At 44.3% G+C, this 20,723-nt stretch overlaps 1 protein-coding gene across 1 annotated transcript in view; it reads left to right on the top strand.

The window, feature by feature from the left end:
* The window catches only part of SIAE (sialic acid acetylesterase), a 399,874-nt gene extending 379,796 nt beyond the window's left edge, over positions 1-20,078 (top strand). Inside the window, exon 10 of the mRNA XM_085645673.1 lies at positions 19,647-20,078. Within this exon, the coding sequence (XP_085501799.1) occupies positions 19,647-19,883 (237 nt within the window). The 3' untranslated portion in view covers positions 19,884-20,078. The remainder of the gene's footprint in view (positions 1-19,646) is intronic.
* The last annotated feature ends 645 nt before the right edge of the window (positions 20,079-20,723 follow it).

The raw sequence follows: 20,723 nt of genomic DNA, 5'->3' as shown, positions 1-20,723 counted from the left end.
TCCCTCCCCTCCCCACCCCCATGTCAGTGCGCCCCCATCTCCTTCCGCTCCCCCGATGTGCCCCACCTTCCAAGTAAATTATGTACGGGTGCTCAACCCCTCCCTGAACCAGCAGACCTTCCCTCCTGTCCAGGCCTCTTGTATGCACCCAGGGACCACCTCCGTTCCCATCTCACTCCCCAGTCCCCCCTGCTTCTAGCCTATCCGACGTGCTCCCTCCTTCCCCTACCTCAGTGTCAAGAATTCCTGTCATACAAGGGAAACACGCCCTTATGTAAACAGGAGAGCTGTTACATAACTCAAGGGAAACACGCCCTTATGTAAACAGGAGAGCTGTTACATAACTCAAGGGAAACACGCCCTTATGTAAACAGGAGAGCTGTTACATAACTCAAGGGAAACACGCCCTTATGTAAACAGGAGAGCTGTTACATAACTCAAGGAAAACACGCCCTATAAAGGGAGGAACCGGGAGGTACAAGGCTGTCGGATATTGTGTTTACACCGACGTACCTGCTTCGTGAAGAGCAGTGTTCCGGAGTGGTGCTCCAGTAAGGCAAGAACGGAGGTAGGTCGAGTCGTTACTCCCTGGGCCGTGTCTTGCCCCATCGTCACCTGTGAAGGACCCAGAAGCTCTACCGGTCAACCATTGAGCTTCGCTTTTTGACTCAGCTGAGTCCAAGCGCAGTGGCGCTTTTGCTGGTTGGAGTCGTAACTCCCAGCCCGACCAGAGACACAGGGACTGCCAGCTGTAACGCACACCAGGAGGTGTTTGCCGCGTTACAGACTCGGAAGTCCACAGGATCGATCGAGCGGCTGCTCTCGGTTCAGTCTTCTTGCTTGTGATTGGGGTATCGGTGACGCATCACCAGGAGGTGACTCCGCGTCCCGGTGCAGTCTGAGGAAGAGGTTGAGCGGCTGCTCCCTTCAGGTAAAGACCCCGGCTGGGTGTTTCCCTGACTCCTCGATTCTCCCCAACACTCTTCGTGCCCCTCACAGCCTACCGATTGGCATTGTCGGCCATTTCATTTCTGCCCTCTGTTGGCATACGCCGGGATCGGCGTATATGCAGAGGACGGTTAGGACCATCCGTGCTGTGGGCTGGTAACGTACTTAGCCTGGAGGATTCCAGTGACTATAACTTTTGTTTGTTCTTTGTATTTTATTTGCCTTCATTAAAAGAACTAACCCTTCACAAGTGGTTGCGTCCTCATTGTCGTGTCTGTTAAACGATCCTGAGACATTCAGGGCGTTACACTCAGATATCAGCCCCTGGAGTTCCACCACCAACGCTTCCCATGCCCTAGCCGTCGCTAGCGCTTTCTCATCATCTCTCCGAAGAGCCAACTGTACCCGGAGCGTACCCTCCACCCCCGCCCATCTCACTAACGCTGCCCTCCACCGCAAAAAGCTAGCCCCCCCCCGGGACTTCCAGTGCATGGTCAATTCTCTCTTGGCCAGTATCAACCCCAAATCATAGAACTTGCTAGTGACCTTCGTGCGACGGGTGTGGGGAAACCAAAGCAACAAGCAAGCCCCCATCTCCGGGGCAATAGAGCGGTCCGTCACCTGATTCAAGCAGTCCACTACCTCAGCCCAATAATCACTCAACTGTGAACAGGCCCAAAACATGTGGCTAAAATCTGCCCCCTCTCCCCCACACCGCGGACACGGAGAGTGTGCCCCTCCGAAATATTGCAAGACCTTGACCGGCGTCAGATACGCCCTATGTAACGTGAAAAACTGGACTAACTGAAACCGTGCATTCCTCATTCCCTTCCAGGCCCTCCGCACCAGCGTGGACCACGTGGTCTCAGGGATCGCCTTCCCGAGGTCCGCTTCCCACTTTTCCCTCAGGGCGGCCAGAGGGTGTAAGCCCTCCGTTGACAATCGCCGATATAGGCAAGTAATGGCCTTGGCCGTCCCCGCCGCCATCACTACATATTGACAGCCCGCTGCGGTCGGCGGTTCCGACAGCCCCATACTCCAATGTTTCTGGAGACCACCACCAGGGCCGCATGAAGCAGGAAGTCCCCCCGCGGGAGCCCGTAAGCATCCTGCAAGTCCTGAAAGGGCAACAGCACCCCTTCACGGAATAGGTCCCCTACCATCTGCACTCCCAGCTCCTCCCAAATCGCGAGCCCGGACCAATCACCCCCATGCGGGAGCGCCGTACACATCCCTAGAGGGATCTCCGGAGCGTACGGGCGGACTATGGCTGCCCTCCTCTGGCACCTATTCCAGCACTGCCGAAGGGTACGCTCCTCCAGGGTTAGCTGAGTCAGGTCTAGTCGCTGCTGGAGGACTATAAAGGCCAGCACATGCCGTGGGATCAACCTGCCCTGCGGGCCCTCCGGGCCCTCCGGGCCCTCCGGGCCTCTATACTCCCGGGCCACTGCCTGCGTGAGCCACTGAAGCTGGGCCGCCAAATAGTACCATTCAAAATCGGGGGCCGCCAGGCCCCCCTCCGCTCTTGGCCGCCGCAACGTGGTTAGCGCCACCCGCCGCCGTCCCGAACCCCAAATGAAGCCCGTCGAAAGTGTTCGCAGCTGCGCGAAATACGACGCCGGGATCCATACAAGAAGCGTGCGTAAAAAATAAAGGAGGCGTGGCAACGCCACCATTTTCAGCAACGCCACCCTCCCGGCACACGAGAGCGGGAGTGTGCTCCAAAACCCCATACTACCCCGCAAACCACGAAGGGCCCTGCCAACATTCCCCTCCAACAAATCGGCCTTATCTGGCACACCATAGTGATGGAGGAGTTTCCAAAGGGTCTCTCGGTCCACGCTGTTGAATGCCTTCTCATAGCCAATAAATTTGACATGTGGGGGGGGGGGGGTTCATTCCATCGACTGCTGAAGGATGTGCAATGTTGCAATCTGGTCTGTACAAGATTGATCTTTGCGAAAGCCAGCTTGGTGATCCCGCAGATGTCGGAGTCCGCCAGTTTTAATTTGATGAACTTATTTGGTGCCAAGTATAAGAAGTGAGTGGCAAAGACTTTTATTTGTATTCACACCGGTACAAGCTTGTTCTGTAATGAGTCAGTTTGGGAGTATATTTTAAGCCAGGTTTCCTCAGATGGGGGTGTTCTGCCTTTGTTTAGGAAGTATGTTGACCATTTGAACTGAATGTTAGTGATAGAATGTTTAATGACATTGCGCATCGATTTGTAAACTCTGCATCTTGGAGAGATAGCTCTCACCTTGTCTGACAGTCTTCAGATTTTGTTTTTGACAGGAGACTGTCACCAGTGTCAATATAATGGGTACAGAGGTGTGTATGACCAGGGTTGAGGGGGAACAGAGAGGCAGACTGTACCAATGGCTGGCGACGGTCCCTCTGCTGCTCTGTGATCAGAGTACGAAAGAGATTGACACCCTTCACTGACCCGTCTTTCTCTTTGGCTGACAAGGAATCAGGGACAGGTTCACTGTACTCCATCATCCATCACCAACAACATGGTTATTTCAGACCTTTCATAGTGGAGCTTCAGTCCATTGAGATAGCTGACCCCAAGGGGGTTTCTGGGTGTCTTGAGGTCCACCAGGTAAGTGGCCTCCCTTTTCCTCTCAATCACCTCATAGGGCTCTGTCCAATGATCTTGGAGGACCCTGGCTCAACTGGCTCAATTACCCACAAACACCTTGTGGCCAGGCTGAAACTCAACCTGAGTGGCCTACAGGGCATGCCATTGCTTTATTTATGAATTTATATCGCGCTAGAATCGACTCTTGCATAAGAGTATCTCTGCGCACAGAAAAGAAATAGAGAGAGAAAAGTTGGCAGCTACAGGAGACGGAGGGAAACAGCTCAGCACAATGCAGCGTATAGAACTAAAACGGTAGATGAATTACTAAAATAGAAACATTTTGAGTTTTTTCCTAAAAACCAAGAATTCATAACATTGCTTTAGCTCAAGAGGAAGTTTATTCCATAGTGTCGGGCCTGCCACAGACAAGGCTTTCCCACCTTGTCTGCTCCTCTTGATGGTCGGTACTTTAAGTCGAAGTTGGCTACTGGACCTAAGAAGCCGAGTGGGATTATAGGGAGTGAATTTATCTTTCTAATAGGAGGGTCCAGAGCCATGTATGGTTCTATGGATAAGACAGCATGTCTTAAACGTAATCCTTTTGCAAACTGGGAGCCAGTGTAATTTGTCAAGGAGTGGTTTAGAAGGTGTTCTTGGGGGGGCATTCAGCACAAGTCATGCCGCGGTGTTTTGTATTACTTGGAGTTTTGCTAGGACTCCCTGGTTAGCTGACAGCAGGAGTCCATTGCAGTAATCCAAGCGACTCAACACTAGTGCCTGAACCAACGTTTTTCTAGTAGAATCAGGTAATAGTGGAAACACTTTGCGTAAGAGTCCAATAACATGAAAGCATTGGCCGAAAACCCAATTGCCATGTTGTTTATAGGTGAGCTCACGATCAAGACGGACCCCTAGGTTTTTTACGACCAATTTGGGTTCAGGTACTTGGCCCAGTTCACATGGCCACCACTCTGAAGTCCACAGATTTCTGACCTCCCCAAAAAGCATTACTTCGGTCTTATTTACGTTGCATTGGAGGTAGTTAGATTTCATCCAATTTGCAACAGCTTTCATTCCATCTGAGAAGGCCACCCTCACTTCGTCGGTAAGATGTTTAAAAGGGAATAGGAGCTGCGTATCGTCAGCATAGGAGACAGGGACAAACCCAAAGTCTCTCAGTATGTTAGCCAGGGGTGCCACATAGATGTTAAACAAGGTAGGGCTTAGACAAGAGCCCTGTGGCACCCCCTTGGTGATATGAGTTTCTGTTGACCTAAATGTGCCCATGCTGACAGTTTGGGTGCGGTCAGACAGAAAACTCTTTAGCCAGGTTAACGCTGTGCTCTCAATTCCAATTGCGGTCAGACGTTCGATTAAGATATTGTGAGATATTGTATCGAACGCCGCCGATAAATCCAACAGTACCAGGATCGCCGAATACCCTCGATCCTGATACATGTGAAGGTCATCTGTCACCGATAGCAGAGCGGATTCAGTACTGTGTCTGGGTCTAAAGCCAAACTGAGAACTGTCAAACTTGTCAAACTGTTCTATGTACTGTGAAACCTGCTTGTTGACATGTTTCTCTATAACCTTCCCTAAAAAAGGGAGTAATGAGATAGGCCTCAGATTGGATAAGTCAGTCCAGGGAATGAAAGAGTTTTTCCTAATGGGCCTTACCAGTGCTTTTTTTCATTCCCTGGGAACTTGCCCCTCAGTCATGGAAAGGTTAATGAGACTTTGAATCTTGAATCTGAGGACTCATGCTTTTTCCTACAATCGGGAAAATTCTGGCTGGAATAATATCTGAGGGACTTCCGCTTTTAATCTGACCCAGATAACATTCTGTATCAATCAAGGAGATAGGGGAAAAGGATTGCAGGTGTGTGATTCCTATCTCTTTATCCTGTTCCATAGGTGATAGAGTATCATCAATGATGGGTGGATAGGAATTTAAAATATCGTCATGAATCTTATTTATTTTATTTGTAAAAAACTGAGCAACTTCATTACAGAGTTGTTGTGAGGCCAATTCCAGAGTTTCACAAGCTGCTGGTTTCACAAATGAGTGTAAAGTTTGATATAAGATCCTGGGGGTATTTCCTGCAGCTAAAAGAAGGGCCTGTATGTGGGATTTCCGGACATTACGAATTTCCTTGTGATATTTAGAAAGAGCTGCCCAATAATGATTCTTATCCATGTTGTCATGGGTTAATCTCCACACCTTTTCTAGTTTCCTCGCCTGTTGTTTAAGAGATCTCAGGTGTTCCGTAAACCATACCTCTTGTTTACGGGCTAGACGAGGTTTATAGGTTTTCATAGGAGCAATCCTGTTTACCACCTGAAGTATCGCCCGATTATAACGGTCTAATGCTTTATCAACATTCTCTCCAAGAGAAATGGGGCATCCAGAAAAGTGTTCCTGAAATATTTCTGGAGTAATCTTGTGCCATGGTCTACGCCTAGTGGGAAGGGCTTGTGTCTGAGGGGGGGCTTTACCTAAATATGAGGTAAGAAATTCCAATACAAAGTGATCTGTCCAATTGACCTGAGTGGAAGAGCCACATAGCAGGGTATTAGGTTTGTTTGAGAAGATGAGATCCAAAGTACGTCCTGCCAGGTGAGTGGGACCAGTATTCATTAAAGTTAATCCCAACACGGACATGTTAGTTAGTAAAGATTGTGCCTCAGCATTATCCTTGAGGTCACAGTGCATGTTAAAGTCTCCTAAAAGTAAAAACTCGTTCTCGGGGTCAATGTGTCTGGCCAGTATCTCCAGCAACAAGATGTTAAAGCTGGTATAAGGTCCGGGAGGTCGATAAACCAGTGCCCCTTTGTAGCAGATATTCTTGGAAAAGCTGATTTTGAATACAAGAATTTCTAAGTCCGGGGTACTCATTTCCTCTAAGATGGTTACTAATAGATTATTTTTATACACAATGGCAATGCCTCCTCCTATCTTGGTAGGTCGGTCAAGTCTGGCTATTTTATAGCCCTCTGGGATCCCTAATGTAATAGCTGGTACAGAGTGCGGTTTTAGCCATGTTTCTGTCAAATAACAGAGTTCAGGCTGAGATGAAGCAATCATGTCCCACACTTCACTATGATGTTTAGACAGCGATCTAATATTGCAGAGAAGATTACGACTCTTACAGGACTCATGTGGGAGAGTAGCTATAAATGGTATTTCATGCGGTACGATTTGCAAGTGATCAGCAGAGGCTTGATATTGACATTTCCGACATGAAAAAGGACCCTCCAGTAGGCATCCTTCCCCTCCCGTGCAGCCCTGAAGTAGAGGCTTACGGATACGCAACAGCTCTATTGAAGAGTATTTTACCAAAGGTTTCACGAAAGCAGTCAACTGGGCAACACTCGCGGCCATGACCTCTAGCCCCTAGCCTCGTCCAGTCGCGGACGGGCGCAGACGGGCTTCTCTTTGGCTTGTCTTAGGCGCGTTCTTAGGCACACCCCTGCGCGCAACCGCTGCGCGCTTAGAGTGACGAGCACCCTTTGTAGTCCTGAGACGCCGAAGCTAGAGCGCTAACCGCCCCTAAAGCGGAAGTGACTGGGTCTGCCTGTCCGCCCTCCGCTCAACGGTGATAGTCACCGATTCGGACCGAGGCGTGCAGGCTGTCAGCTGACCCAGACTTCCTATCGGCCAATACGAGTAAGTAGAGGGGGGATTAACAATATTGCGCTGCCCTGTGGCTTAATTTAAAATTTGAATTAGTGCTATTAAAATTGAAAATTCCTCAGCAGTAAGAAACGTGTCGCGCAAATTCACTCACGCCTCCTGTAACGCGTCAAACAGCTTGTGTAGACGCTACCACCATCCACACCAAACCGTCAGAGCCAGTCGTTCCTCGCTCCCTTTGTAGTCCTGAGACGCCGAAGCTAGAGCGCTAACCGCCCCTAAAGCGGAAGTGACTGGGTCTGCCTGTCCGCCCTCCGCTCAACGGTGATAGTCACCGAGTCGGACCGAGGCGTGCAGTTGTGCTTCATCACCTCCTAGCTAGTTTCTAACTTCTCAGAAGCCTTCCTCCAGAACTTCTGCATTTAGTTGTAGAGGGCTAGCATGTAGCTAACAACGTCCCGAGGGGTTTCTTAGGGGCTTGCTCCCACCAAACTGAGAGGTCCCCTTACAGGGTGACAATAGAGTGTTGCATAAGTTACAACTTTGGCGTAACTCTACAAGGTGTGCTTTCCCATCCACAGGAGAACTTGGTTCAATGCACCACAGCGATGAATATGAAAGACAAATTATTGTAGCCCAGCGAAACACTATTCAATGTGTAACAGACATAGAAGTTTTGCTTCTGGGTTACTAACAATGCCATAAAGGGATAAGGGGCACAGTGGAAACAGCAACAAACCATATTCATTGTTCACTGTATCACACACCCTAAGCCAATAAGAATGAACACTTCTACTTTAAAAAGATGTATTAATACAGAAACAATCTGTTTCTCAGTACATACGAAGACATGCTGTGAACAACGAGAATAAAATGAACAGTTCTAGCATTATAAAAAAAGTCATTAAAATGTCATCTTGAACCTGACACCCTAACATCTACGATATTCTAAGAGAACGGGGGTTGCTGAAGGTACACTTTTATTAAAAGCAGACTCGTTTCAGCAATAGCTTTCTTCAGTGCTTAAAAGTGTGTCGGTCTCAAAATGCACGGCGCATCATTTTTAAAACATAGATGGTCTCTCATAATTGGCGCTTTACAGATAGTGAAAAATGAAGGACTTTGATGGTGTTCACTTCCTCTGGCCGCCATGTTAGTAGTTTTTAGCCATATCGACTTTTATGTAAGCTGAACTTGAGTGATATGCACAAGTCAAAGAGTTCTTACATTTTAAGGCATGACTGCTGTTAATCAGAATTTTCCGATATTAATCACCATTGCATCGCGTCGTGCGTGGCAATCCCCTCACCAAGCCTCTGTCTGTAATCAGGGTGAAACCGCTGGCAGCAGTCGAATTACTGCGAACCTGGATTTGAATAATCCACTACCTTTTTTCCGGTCGACGGGGACATCCTGCAAAGACGGTTCTGGCTCCTGCTACACACTCTGCTCCAAACCCACCAACGACAGGTTACGCCGAACACTTAAGGCGGGTGCCATATATTCGTGAGGATGGGACTCGCGTGTAAATATCGTCTCCGACGCTTTGCGTGCAATAACTTTGCAAGCGTCGGAGACAATATTTACAAGTGAGTCCAATCCTCCCGAATATATGGCACCCGCCTTAAGTGTTCGACGTAACCTGTTGATGGTGTGTTTGGAGCAGAATATATATATTTATATATTTATATATTTATTTACTATAAAATAACAAATACAGCCCTGTCCCCACTTGCCGCTGTTCACTTAAAGCTGCTCTCCGGTCATGGTCCGGTCTTCAGTCACGCTGCACTTTGTTTTTTAGGCCTCGGGGTTGTCCAGGGGTAATAGCGTTATAGGGATGGGTGGGCCCAATAGTCAGGCTTAGGGCTCAAGGATGGAATGTTTTTAGGGCCACAGAATCGGGGGGGTTGTCATGGGTCAGTATTAGGGTCAGAGCTGGGGGCAGGACAGTTTAAAGAACTCTATGGTATTGGGCTACAGAGCTGGTGCGCACCAGCAGCAGAGTCAAGGAGGGTGTGTCCCTGGGGCTGTGGCCAGCCTTTTGGTTCTTGTGACAACCGGCCAAAGGGGCTCCTGGAATGCGCCTGTGCAGCCTTTAATGCTGCGACGCCTGGTATGGCATTTTCTGGCCCTGGACTGTGTGCTTGCACATTGGGGCAGGACATAGAAGACCCACGACCAGTCTTCACATTCCAGATGGTGCTTCATCCCCCACCGGATCATGTGGTCACTGACCCCTTGCAGGGTGGAGCACTGAGGGGTTCATGGAGGCCTCCAGACATGCACCATCCTGCAGCTAACGCGATAACACTGCATACTCGGCCTGCGAAGCCCTGCTGGCACTGCACATTACCGTGCATGCCGAATTTGGTGCGCATAAATGCCTTTATTATTCATGGCTTTACAATTAATATTTCGTAGTAAAGTCACGCGTGACAAAGGGATATGCGTTGTAAAAAAACGTAGTTGCCTGCATTGTAATAACGCATGTGCTGTATTGACACTGTAGTAAAGGAATGCGTGGTAATTGCACACGTGGTACCGTCACACAACCAGTAAATTATAGCTGATAAACTTATATTTTGATTTTTAAACGTTAGTTTTTAACTTATTACACCTAACTGTGACATCACTTTAACCTTTGTTTTCTTCACTGAATTCTGAGAGTTTTTTTTTATGTATGGCAAGATCTTACTACCATACATGACTATGAAGTCAGTTTAACCTTTGTTTTTCAGTGACTTTCTATGTATTTTTTAATGTATGTATAACTATAACATCCCTTGAACCTTTATTTTTTTTCAGTGTAAAATATATACATATATATATTTTTTTGTTTCACTGAAAACATAAAAAGGTTAAAGGAACGTTATAATTGGGCTCAGATTTCACTCATACAAAACAGAAATTCAGCAGTTAGTTACCTGAGCTAACTATATCTTACACACTTGCAGTGCACTGCTTATGACCTCACATATTACATCACTCATGCCATGGTCAGTGACATCAGAGTCCTAAGGCCAACAAATAGAAGATCAGTAAAAATAGGAGGTGTGACGACAAAAAGGTTTGGGGGAAGACCAATCTAAGGCTGACAGATCTAACAGTAAAAAAAGAAATCAACTTCTCCTAAGAGAAATTATAATAGGCTAGTATAAACAGTAAATAATAATTACTTCAATTTTGCATACAATATAGTCATATTCAAGATTTACCTGCAGATGTGTAATTGAATATGTATTAATTCAGCAAATTGTTATAAAACAGCTCTATGCAAAACTTATCAAGGTGATCTGTAAACTTCTTAATGTTTGGATAGTGTGATGTAGTATGCAAGGAAATGTTAGAGACGAAACTGATCACAGAGAAATAATAACACATTTATTTTGATTGTTAATGAGACAGGTGTAATATGAGCTCTATATATTTTGTGGTCGTAGCACATTTATACCAACAAGCTTGAAAGTTAATATCTGAATTATTTTTTCAGTAAATTGTAATTTGTTGGAACGCTGTCTCTAACAAAAGAACAATTAAGGAGATGTAAGAGCAAAAACTCCATACTTCTGGTAAACTTCCTAAAAATATGTCTGTGATGTTAAAGGGTATATTAGTCTTGAAAATATAATTTACTTGTGTACGAACTATGTACCAACAATTGGAGACATTCCGCCAAAGAAAAGGTATATGTTTGAAATGATCCAATGTTTTATCACATGGTCAAAATTTAGAGGGATGTTCAGGATTTATTTTGTGTAAACACACGTTATTAGCATTCTGCTATAGGTGAAAAAACTAAGGGCATCATTAGGATGGCGGGCGGACTTTGTCAGGCTGCCATCCTGACGTAAAAAGGGACCGCCTGCCAGAAGTGCGACGGTCCCTTGGGGGTGATTAGGATGCGCCCGCCACACTGGCGGTTGCATCTTGCATTTTTAACATTGCGGCGGGCGGTGCTTTCAGCATCACCCGCCACAATGCCAAAAATGCATGTTGTGCATTTGCATGCACAATGTGGCAAGCACCGCGCGGTGCAGGCAACGGGCCCCCAAATGGGATTCCCGCATGCCTTTCCGTGGTGGCAATGCCAGCACGGAAAGGCTACTCCCCGCCTGCATACAAATATGGATGGCGGAGTCTAGCAGACACCGCCACAATAGTAAACCCTTTTCCGCCCGGTCGACTTGTCGACCGGGCAGAAAAGCGGCGGACGGTCTTCCCGTCCGCCACGGTACCCCCCACCATACTGATATGGTGGGGGGAAATGGGATGCGGGCGGGGATTATGTCGGGCGGTGGCGATCCGCCCGACATACTAATGGACCCCTAAGTGTGCATACTATTTGCAGCACAAGAAGATTTATGTATCTTTAACCAAATGTTATTTGACAAGAAAGTAGACCAAGAAGTATTACAATCCTGTTACCACAGTAATTCCGTTTTTGATTTTACTCTCTTGAGAGAAATAGGGTTTTTAATAATGTATTAATGTTAGAGGGTTTAGGTGAGGAAAGAATAATACTTATGAGTTTAGTGTTTTGAAGGCTTAAAATGCCTGTGTAACTAAAACTTTTAGGAGCTTCAATAAAGGCTTTAGATAAAAGAATATATTTATTTCTATAAGTATTAGAAAGTTTAAACTTTTTCATGGTGCCAAGAAAGGGAATTACTTCTCTATTAGAAATAATCTGATGAACCCATAATAGACCTTTTTTCTCTAAGAAGCCCAAAAATAGTCCTTTGTTTAATTGTAATAAAGTATTCTTCCAATTAGAGAAGTTGAGAAGATCTGTTTGTTCTTTATGATTAAAAAACAATATAGGTTGAAGTAGGTTAGATATACTTTGTAGAATAGGCAAATAAAGTGTGTTAGGTTTTCTAGTGAAAGGGGTTAGGAAGAATTTGGCTACATCGACCTAAAGGGGAAAAAAGAGATTGTCGGAATCTGATAACCTTTAGCATGATTGTAAGATGTAATCTAAAATCTGGAAAATGTACAATTCCTTCAATTTTATTTAATTTTAGTCTGCTGAGTGATAAATAAGATTTTGTAATATTCGAGAAGTCGGAACTCTTTTTTCCTAATGCATAAAAGCCTAATGTTTAAAGGCATCATAGCTAATATATATATAAAATGATTGGGACCAATATTTTTTTTTTCGAATCTAGACATCCCCACTAGGAGGGAAAAGAGAGTTCCATATATTATCATTTATTTTGGTTTCATCCATAGTCAGTTTGACTGTATTTTTAATGAAGTTTGTAAACCATTAAACAATATTAGATGTTATTAGAATTCCAGGCAGAACCAGAGCTATCAAACATCTGCTTGAAACAAAATTTGTTTAAAGGTAACATTTCAGACTCATCAGAATTTGATTTATAACCATAGACCGTTGCAAAAGAAGTAACGTCATTAAGAAAACATTACTTTTGGTAAGTCTGGGTCTGATAGAAATAAAAGAATGTGATCTCCATATACAGAAACCTTTGAGTGTTTGTCGCCATAGAGGAAATCTTGCCAGATTTAGTTTCCTTTTAGTTAAAAATGTCTCAAGAGCTAAAATAAATAAACGAGGTGACAACAGGCATCCCTGCCTTACACCTTTTTGTAAAGAAAAATGATTGGAAGTTATACTATTAATAAAGATAACAGCTTTAGGTCAGAAGAATAATGACACAAATAAGTGAATAAATGTTTGACCAAAACCAAACCATTTGAGAAACTGAAATAGGAAGTCACAATTCATCATACCAAAACCTTTTTCCGCATCAAGTGTTATAGCTAGTAACGGATTTATATAATAAGGAACTTTGCATAGAACATTAAAAAATAATCTAGCATCACCAGATGATATTCTACCTTTGTCAAATCCAGATTTTTCTCCTCCAAACAATTTAGGTAGGGCAGGTTCTAGATGGAGTGCTAAAAGATTTGCAAAAAAAATATTTTTGTCAGTATTCACTAAAGGTATAGGTCTGTAATTTTTACAATATATAGGATCTTGGTCATCCTTGGCAATTAAACAGATAAGAGCATCCTGATAAATACTTTCAGATAGCTTGGAGTTTTAAAAGTGAGAAAAAAGCAGATAATTTAAGGAGCATAACGTGGGAAAGATGTAAATAAAATTCAGTAGTAAATTCATCAGGATCTGGAGCTTTGCCTTTTTTGACAGAATTAATTGCTTTTAGGATTTCTTTAGAGGGAAATATCTAGAATTACACTCATGATCAGTATTGGGTGTTTTAGTGATTGATGCCAAATAATCAGCAATATTGCTTTCTTATTGAGGTGAATTTGTGGTATATAGTAGTTTAGAGTAATTCACAAATGTTTGAAAGATTTCAGAGTCATTAAAGGTAAGTTTCTATCTGTATATATGCTTTCAATGCTGGTACATTATTTCTTGACTTTCAGAACTCTGGCTAATAATTTGTCTGTTTTATTTTGGCCTTCATAATATCTTACACCAGATTTCAGGACGAAAGATATTTCTTGTGTGGTGTTTTCACTTTATTACTGTCTGTCTGCTGCATAAATACCTAACCCAGTTCCTCTAAATTAAGCCTGACTTATTTTGTGCCAGGCTGCCAGAGGGTTAAGTACAGGTGAATAAGTGACTTTTGTGGTTCACCATGTCAGATTATTCATGTTTGTCCCGAGCACATCTATTAGGAAAACACCAAGGGTCCAAACTGTTGAGGAACGCTGTGGAAACTATGAAAAATTCATGTCTACGCGTAGTTGAAGTCAAGAGCAGTTCAGACCTGCAATTTCAGATATAAATAGTGCCGTTTGCCATCTTTGTAATTGGAAAAGCAAACTGAGTATGAAGACGCCATCTTTCACAGTGCCTAGCCACACTCCCTTAAGTGGTATGTTTAATGCTGGAGCAGATGTCTAGGCATTATGTAAAGCGTCCTGCCCTCGTAGATGATTCTCTGTAATGCCATTAAAGAAAATCTAGCATCATTTAATGAGAATTGCTTAAGAGGGAACTTGCTCTACCACAGCTACTGCAACACCCCACTTTAACTAGTAGTGATTTAGACCTTCTCCAGCTGAAGTACGCAGGCACCCAATGCCACTATTCCACAAAGAGGTCTGATTTCTTCTGATACATACATTTTTGTATTCCCTTTTTCTGTGTGCCTAGTTGCAATATATTGAGGTTATTTCCTGCTGGGGTAGAACTATGGGCCTAGCAAGTTTAATTTTGTGTTAGTTTGAAGGAGGTGGATACTTTTTTCAACTTTATTTGCTGGAAGTTTACTCTTTTAGAAAAGGCTGATATCTGAACTGAGAAGGAGAGGTGATGGTCGAACCACACCCCCAAATATTTTACTGTCTTATTTGGACTTGGGATGTTTTCAGATACGGAGGCCTGTGGAAAGAGATTGTTTTGACACCAGTGATGTTTATATAAAACATTTCTTAATCCACTGGTGTATCTTGCTCAAACTGGTTGATATATGCTTGCCTAGAATTGGTGCAGTGAGTCACATGTAGAAAGTTAAGAGATGGGCTAAAAGAGACAAAGCATTGATTTCAATTTGTTTAACGAGTTGAAGCAACCTATTCTATCTGATAGGAATGATCTAGTGCAGCAGTTCTTAACCTGTGGTCCGTGGACACATGGGGGTCCGCAAAGCCTTCTCAGGGGGTCCACAACATATTAATAAAGTGTATCTCCGTGGACCCATGGGGGTCCGCAAAGCCTTCTCAGGGGGTCCACAGCATATTAATAAAGTGTATCAATCAATCAGGATGTATAAAGTGCGGCTAATCACTCAATAGTGTATCCAAGCGCTTGCAAGTCCCGGCAGCTCATTTAAAAAGCCAGGTCTTAAGGGCCCTTCCGAATTCCAAACGTGAGATGATGGTCCGGATTTCCAGGTTTTTCCTGCGATGTGGGAGAAGGAGCCTCTATCACTTCTGCTTCGGTAGATGCGGGGAGTATGAGCAAGTGATAGGGAGGCGGAGCGTAGTCTTCGCTAAGGTTTGTGAAAGTTCAAGCAATGGTTAATGTAGGCGGTTCTTTGTTGTGTGGAGCCTTATGTGCGTTGGGCAGCAGCGTGAATAGGCATCTCATCTGTACAGGGAGCCAGTGGAGTTAACTGAGGTGGGGTGTGATGTGGGTTTGTTGGGTGGCAGGTTGAGGAAGAGTCTGGCTGTGGTATTCGGAATGGTTTGAAGTCTCTGTAGGAGGTATGTGGCGATTCCTATGTAGAGAGCATTGCCATAGTCCAGACGGCTGGTGAGGAGGGATTGTGTCATGGTGCGTCGAGTGTGCAGGGGTAGCCACTGAAAGATCTTACGTACCATTCACAGAGTGAAGAAGCAGGCCAGGGAGATGGCGTTGATCTGTGATTTCATGGTGAGCTTGTTGCCAATGATGATTCTTCGGTTTCTGACATGGGTGGAGGGAGTGACAATCACCAGGAATCGCTCCATGGGCTGTTATTGTTGCCAAAGATCAGTACTTCCATCTTGTCCGTGTTCAGCTTCAGGCAGTTGTTGTTCATCCAGTACGCGATGCAGGTCATGCATCTATGGAAGTTGGGCCTGGTGGTGGTTGGGTCATCAGTGAGTGAGAGGATGAGTTGGGTGTCGTCTGCGTAGGAAATTATGTTGAGGCCGTGGGATCGGACGATGTTGGCCAGCTAGTTCATATATGCGTTGAAGGGCGTGGGGCTGAGGGATGAGCCCTGAGGGTCACCACAGGCAAACTCATTGGATTCGAACTTGAAAGGTGGGAGGTGGATTCTCTGTGTTCTTCCGGTGAGGAAGGAGGTGATAGATCTGAGTGCGTCCTCTTGGATGCTGATGTGGTGGTGTCTTTTGATCAGTGTGTGGTGGGATACTGTGTCCAAGGCTGCCGAGAGATTGAGGAGGATCAGAGCTGCTGTTTCTCCTTGTTCGAAGAGAGTTTGAATGTCATTGGTGGCTGCGATCAGGGCGGTTATATTGTATATAAATAAAGAAGCACAATGTAAAATTAAAAATGTTCAATCGTTCTGTAAATATGAAGGAATTTGGAGAGTAAAAGTTAGTATTTTCAGATTAATTTGTGGGTCCAGTGCAAAAGCATCAAACAGAATATAGTATGGGCGATGAGGGGCATCAACTGAATTTAGATCAGCTCCAATCTTCCCATTAAAATTAAAATGGTATTTTTTTATATATATTTGTGAAGTAAATAAAATATTTCAGCATTTGTGTATTTATTTAATAAATGCTTGTTTCTGTATTTTTTTTAATGTATTGTTCTGCGGTTCCAATTATCCAAAATGCTTATCCGGGGTCTCGGCTTTTTAATAATGACTTAGTGGGGGTCCTCGAAGTCCTATACTGATTCATTGGGAATCCCCGGGTTCCAGTAATGATTAAGTGGGGGTCCACAGAAGTCAAAAGGTAAAGAACCGGAGGTCTTGTGTGCGTGAGACGCCAAGACGATTTTTTAAGATATTTGAGTAAAACTGCATAGAGCACAGTGTCTAATGTTGCAGATGGGTCATGTACAATCCTAGCTTCTAGTAGGTTTTTGTCCAAAGAAAGCCACTCGTCCCTGATAGTAGCAAGCATGGATGTCATCTACCACATGGATCTGAAACAAAACTGCTGGTCATGGAGAATTTTATTTGATTCCAGTTGATCTTTGAGTTGCTGTGTTATTTCACTTTTAATGATCATGTTCAGAAATGTTAAATGGAAATTGGGTGAAAGTTGGCCCGAACCCTTGCGTCTGCTGATTTTGATTCCTATCACATGCTTGAGGTTCCCGTGGGACTGATCTTAAAAGAAGGGAATTGTTTTACAGATCGGTCAGATGTTTTCTTGCTTGCTGCATGGATGACTCCCTCATAGTTCATAGTCAGAGGCATTTGAGGTATGGGAGGTATAATTGGGGGCAAACTGATTACTGAGCTGTGTAAACTAGTTGTCCTGAATCTTCCCATTTTTTTGTCTCTAAGAAACATAGCATGGTGTGACATAACTGTGTGGAAGATTTTGGAATAGTTTTGGGACCTTCTGGTTTGTTACTTCACAAAAGGTTCCAATAGGCCTCAGAGAGGATGATGGAATGTTTGAAGCAATGTGATGTTCAGCATCATTGATTAGCTTCGAATCATCAAGGGAATGGTCCATTTAGCAGATTAATTGTTTGATACGGGAATGTGCATAAAGGATGATTGTATGTGCCAAGCAGTTGATGTTGTCTGTCCAGTTGATGTCGGGGATCTAGAATGCAGCAACAGCCAGCACAGATCGGAGATGGGGGGACAGGGGCAGGAGAGGGGTGTGTGGGGTAAGCAGGTATAAATAAGATAAAAAAAGAAAAATAACTTACCTTCTCGCCACTTCCTCGCCCTGTTTCCCCTCTAAATCCCTTGCTCCGGCCAGAACAGGAAGCACAGCCAGGCTCCCAGTCAGCCAATCACAACACTGCAATACAGCGTTGACATTGGTCTGAGCGCAGGGGCGTAACACAAGCCCCCCGCATCCCCTGCGGTGCGGGGGCCCCCTAGCTGCAGGGGGCCCCTTCAGCACAGTATCCGGGCCTTAGCGCTCCGGATTAAATCCGGAGCAGTGGCCCCTTTGTGGCCATTGCAGGGGGGCCCCTCAAACTTTCGTTATGCCACTGTCTGAGCGCTATGGTTCGGCGCTCAGGTGCTGACTGGGAGCCTGGGCATGTTCTCCATGCATGCTGTAATGCAGCCTGCGTGGAGAACATGCAAAGTGCGCAAAGTTTGCCCGGCTAGAGACGGCTGGCTAAACATTCATACGCACTTGCGGTGCGCTCACCAGTCCCCCTGCTCCTGTCGTGAGAGCAGTCCCGCCCGGCAAAGCTGACAGACATCAGGACAAAATAAAATGATAATAATGCAAGTTATTATCATTTTAATTTTCCTTAACTTTACTGCTAAAAAGCAATCGGGCGATGCTTCTCCGCCTTAGTGGAGGAGCAGTCACAGGTAAAATGTTGCTATTTATACCATGTGGATGAAGCAATCGATTGAAGTGTGTATATGAGTGACGTGCACATAAAGTGACAGAAGGTGGCCCGAGTCAGTGTCAGACCAAAGAGTACGGTTTGACATCACCAGGGGTGAGAGTGTCTATGTTAATGACCCATAGAAAGAAAGGAAAGATCTGTTGAAACTTTGTCCTATTTAGGTGGCGGACACATTGAAGGGCAATTCTTTTTATAGGGTGTTGTGGAATGCTGACTGATGAAGAATGTTCAACTTGTGGTATACAAGGATGAACTGGTACTGGTGTGTTGGTAGACAGGCGTTGCATCAAAGTGACTTTGTGTTCTTAATGGTTTTTCGTCACTTTTCTACCCTTACCATCGTTGTTCCACTTCTCAATTTACTGCCCAAATTCTACTTTTCTTGTGTGATATTTTATTCTTTCAGAGAGGGAGATGTGTTACTTGTAGGTAAATTACATTTACCGATTCTTAAATACCGAATTTTACCGATTCGGTATTTATGAATCGGTAAATGTAATGTAGGTAAAATATTACCGATTCGGTGTCTGTCGGTATTTTAGAATCGGTATTTACCGATTCGGTAATGGCAACTGGCTTCCCATTCATTCCTATGGGCCTGGAGGCCCATAGGAATGAATGGGAAGCCAGTTGCCATTACCGAATCGGTAAATACCGAATCTGTAATGGGGGAGGCATCATCATGGGTGGCAGGGTGTCACATTGACACCTTGTTGCACCCCTGATACGTCCATGTGTGCACATGTGGCGCACATACATGCCCTAAGGGCATGTATGTCTGCCACATTGCACACTTCAAAGTGCACAAAAATGCTTTCTTACAGCTATTCGTCATTTACCACCAACTTTTAGTTGGTGGTAAATAACGAACCCCACACCAACGACACACTCCCCCTCATTTCAGGATTCGGTATTTACCGAATCGGTAAAATTACCGTTTCGGTAATTTTACCGATTCGGTAAATTACCGAATCCTGAAATATGCCCCCTACATACCAAAAGCCTAAATACCGGTCGGTAACGGGATATTTACCGAAAATCGGCCGTTACCGACCGGTATTAGGCTTCCTACATATGGCCCTTGATGTTTTTATTCCTTTAGTGATATTTATATTTCATAGCAGAACTCCGTTCTTTGAATACTAGGGTGTGATAGTGATGGTTTGCTATTGTAGGTGTTTTCAATAATGTTTATACCATCTTAATGGAGTGTCCTTCTTGCTACTTTTTTATTCCTATGGCTTTGCGTTCTGTTTAGTCTGCAGAAAGGACAGTCTCAGAGCAATATGGCGTTGTAAGTTTTCACTGTTTCTTCAAGAAGATTTCTGTTTTTTGTATTTATTGTTGAGCCCCTCCAGTGTCTGCAGTTAATTAGAAAGTGACATAATGACATTAACTTTGAGTATATGGCTTCATACTATATTGCTAAACATCAGTGTTTTTTTTTCCAGGTGGGATGCCCCACTGCTCAATTTGGAAACATGGAGGATTTCCAGTGGATACCAGCAAAGAGTATTTCTTTCGATTTGAACGTTGCCAGTGTATCATATAAAGGCTGCTGTAAATCTAATATTACAGCAGTCCGCTATGCCTGGTCTGATTGGCCTTGTGAATATAAACAATGTCCTCTTTACTCATCCGATGGTTTACTTCCTGCACCCCCATTTGTTAAATATTTTCAGAATTAGACTTGTGCATAATATAATAGAAACAACCTTGTTCTGTCCAGTGTAACACAATTCCAATCTCAGCCCGCCTTCTAAGATGTAAATGTTTTTCTCATATTTTAAAATTGCAATGTGGTGATTTAATGCTGGAAGTATTGGCTGTTTTTCTTTGGTGAAAGGTTCTTTTTCAGATTGCAATAAAATGTTTCAAACGTGTATTGTTTCTTTGTCTTGCGTATGTATATAAATCTTTATTTGATAGTTAATTAAAACCATTCAAATATTATTTAAATAGTGCAAGAATGAATGATTATATTGCACATGGGAGGTTCCCAGGGTTGGCCTGTTGGGCAATTATCGCAGCCACTTTGTCCATAAAGGTCATGAATTTCAAGATGCGCCTGCAGTCCTTGCCCTTAAAGCAGTGATCTTTTTTGGTTTGTTTTTTAATTACTCTTTTTATTGATGACAAGTTTACACAGAGTAAACACTTTACAAACATAAGAGATCAAGGGTGCATAGTTGTTGTTAATCTTTCCTACAGACCACTGACCATAGTCCTTCCAAGACAGTGATATATTCAGCCAATTTACACTTAGTCTATCCCGGATGGTGCCCCTGTCTCGGCTCACATATACCTCCCCTGTACCCGTTTCATTTTTTCCAAAGTGGAAGCAGTGATCTATTGCCTCCTGGCATTGGCGAAAGTTCACTTCTTTTAACCAGAATCTTCTTTCCCACTCAAAGCAGGGGCAAGCGCACAACACACGGGGCAAGGAGTCCTTGGAATAGGGGCAGATGTGGCAGGAGGTGACTGCGCGCCTGTTCCCATCTCTGGGCTACTTCTCCAGCTTCGACTAT

Source organism: Triturus cristatus, chromosome 3_1 (assembly GCF_964204655.1).
Source record: "Triturus cristatus chromosome 3_1, aTriCri1.1, whole genome shotgun sequence".
Lineage (NCBI taxonomy): Eukaryota > Metazoa > Chordata > Amphibia > Caudata > Salamandridae > Triturus > Triturus cristatus.
This window is presented reverse-complemented; position numbering and strand designations above follow the sequence as displayed.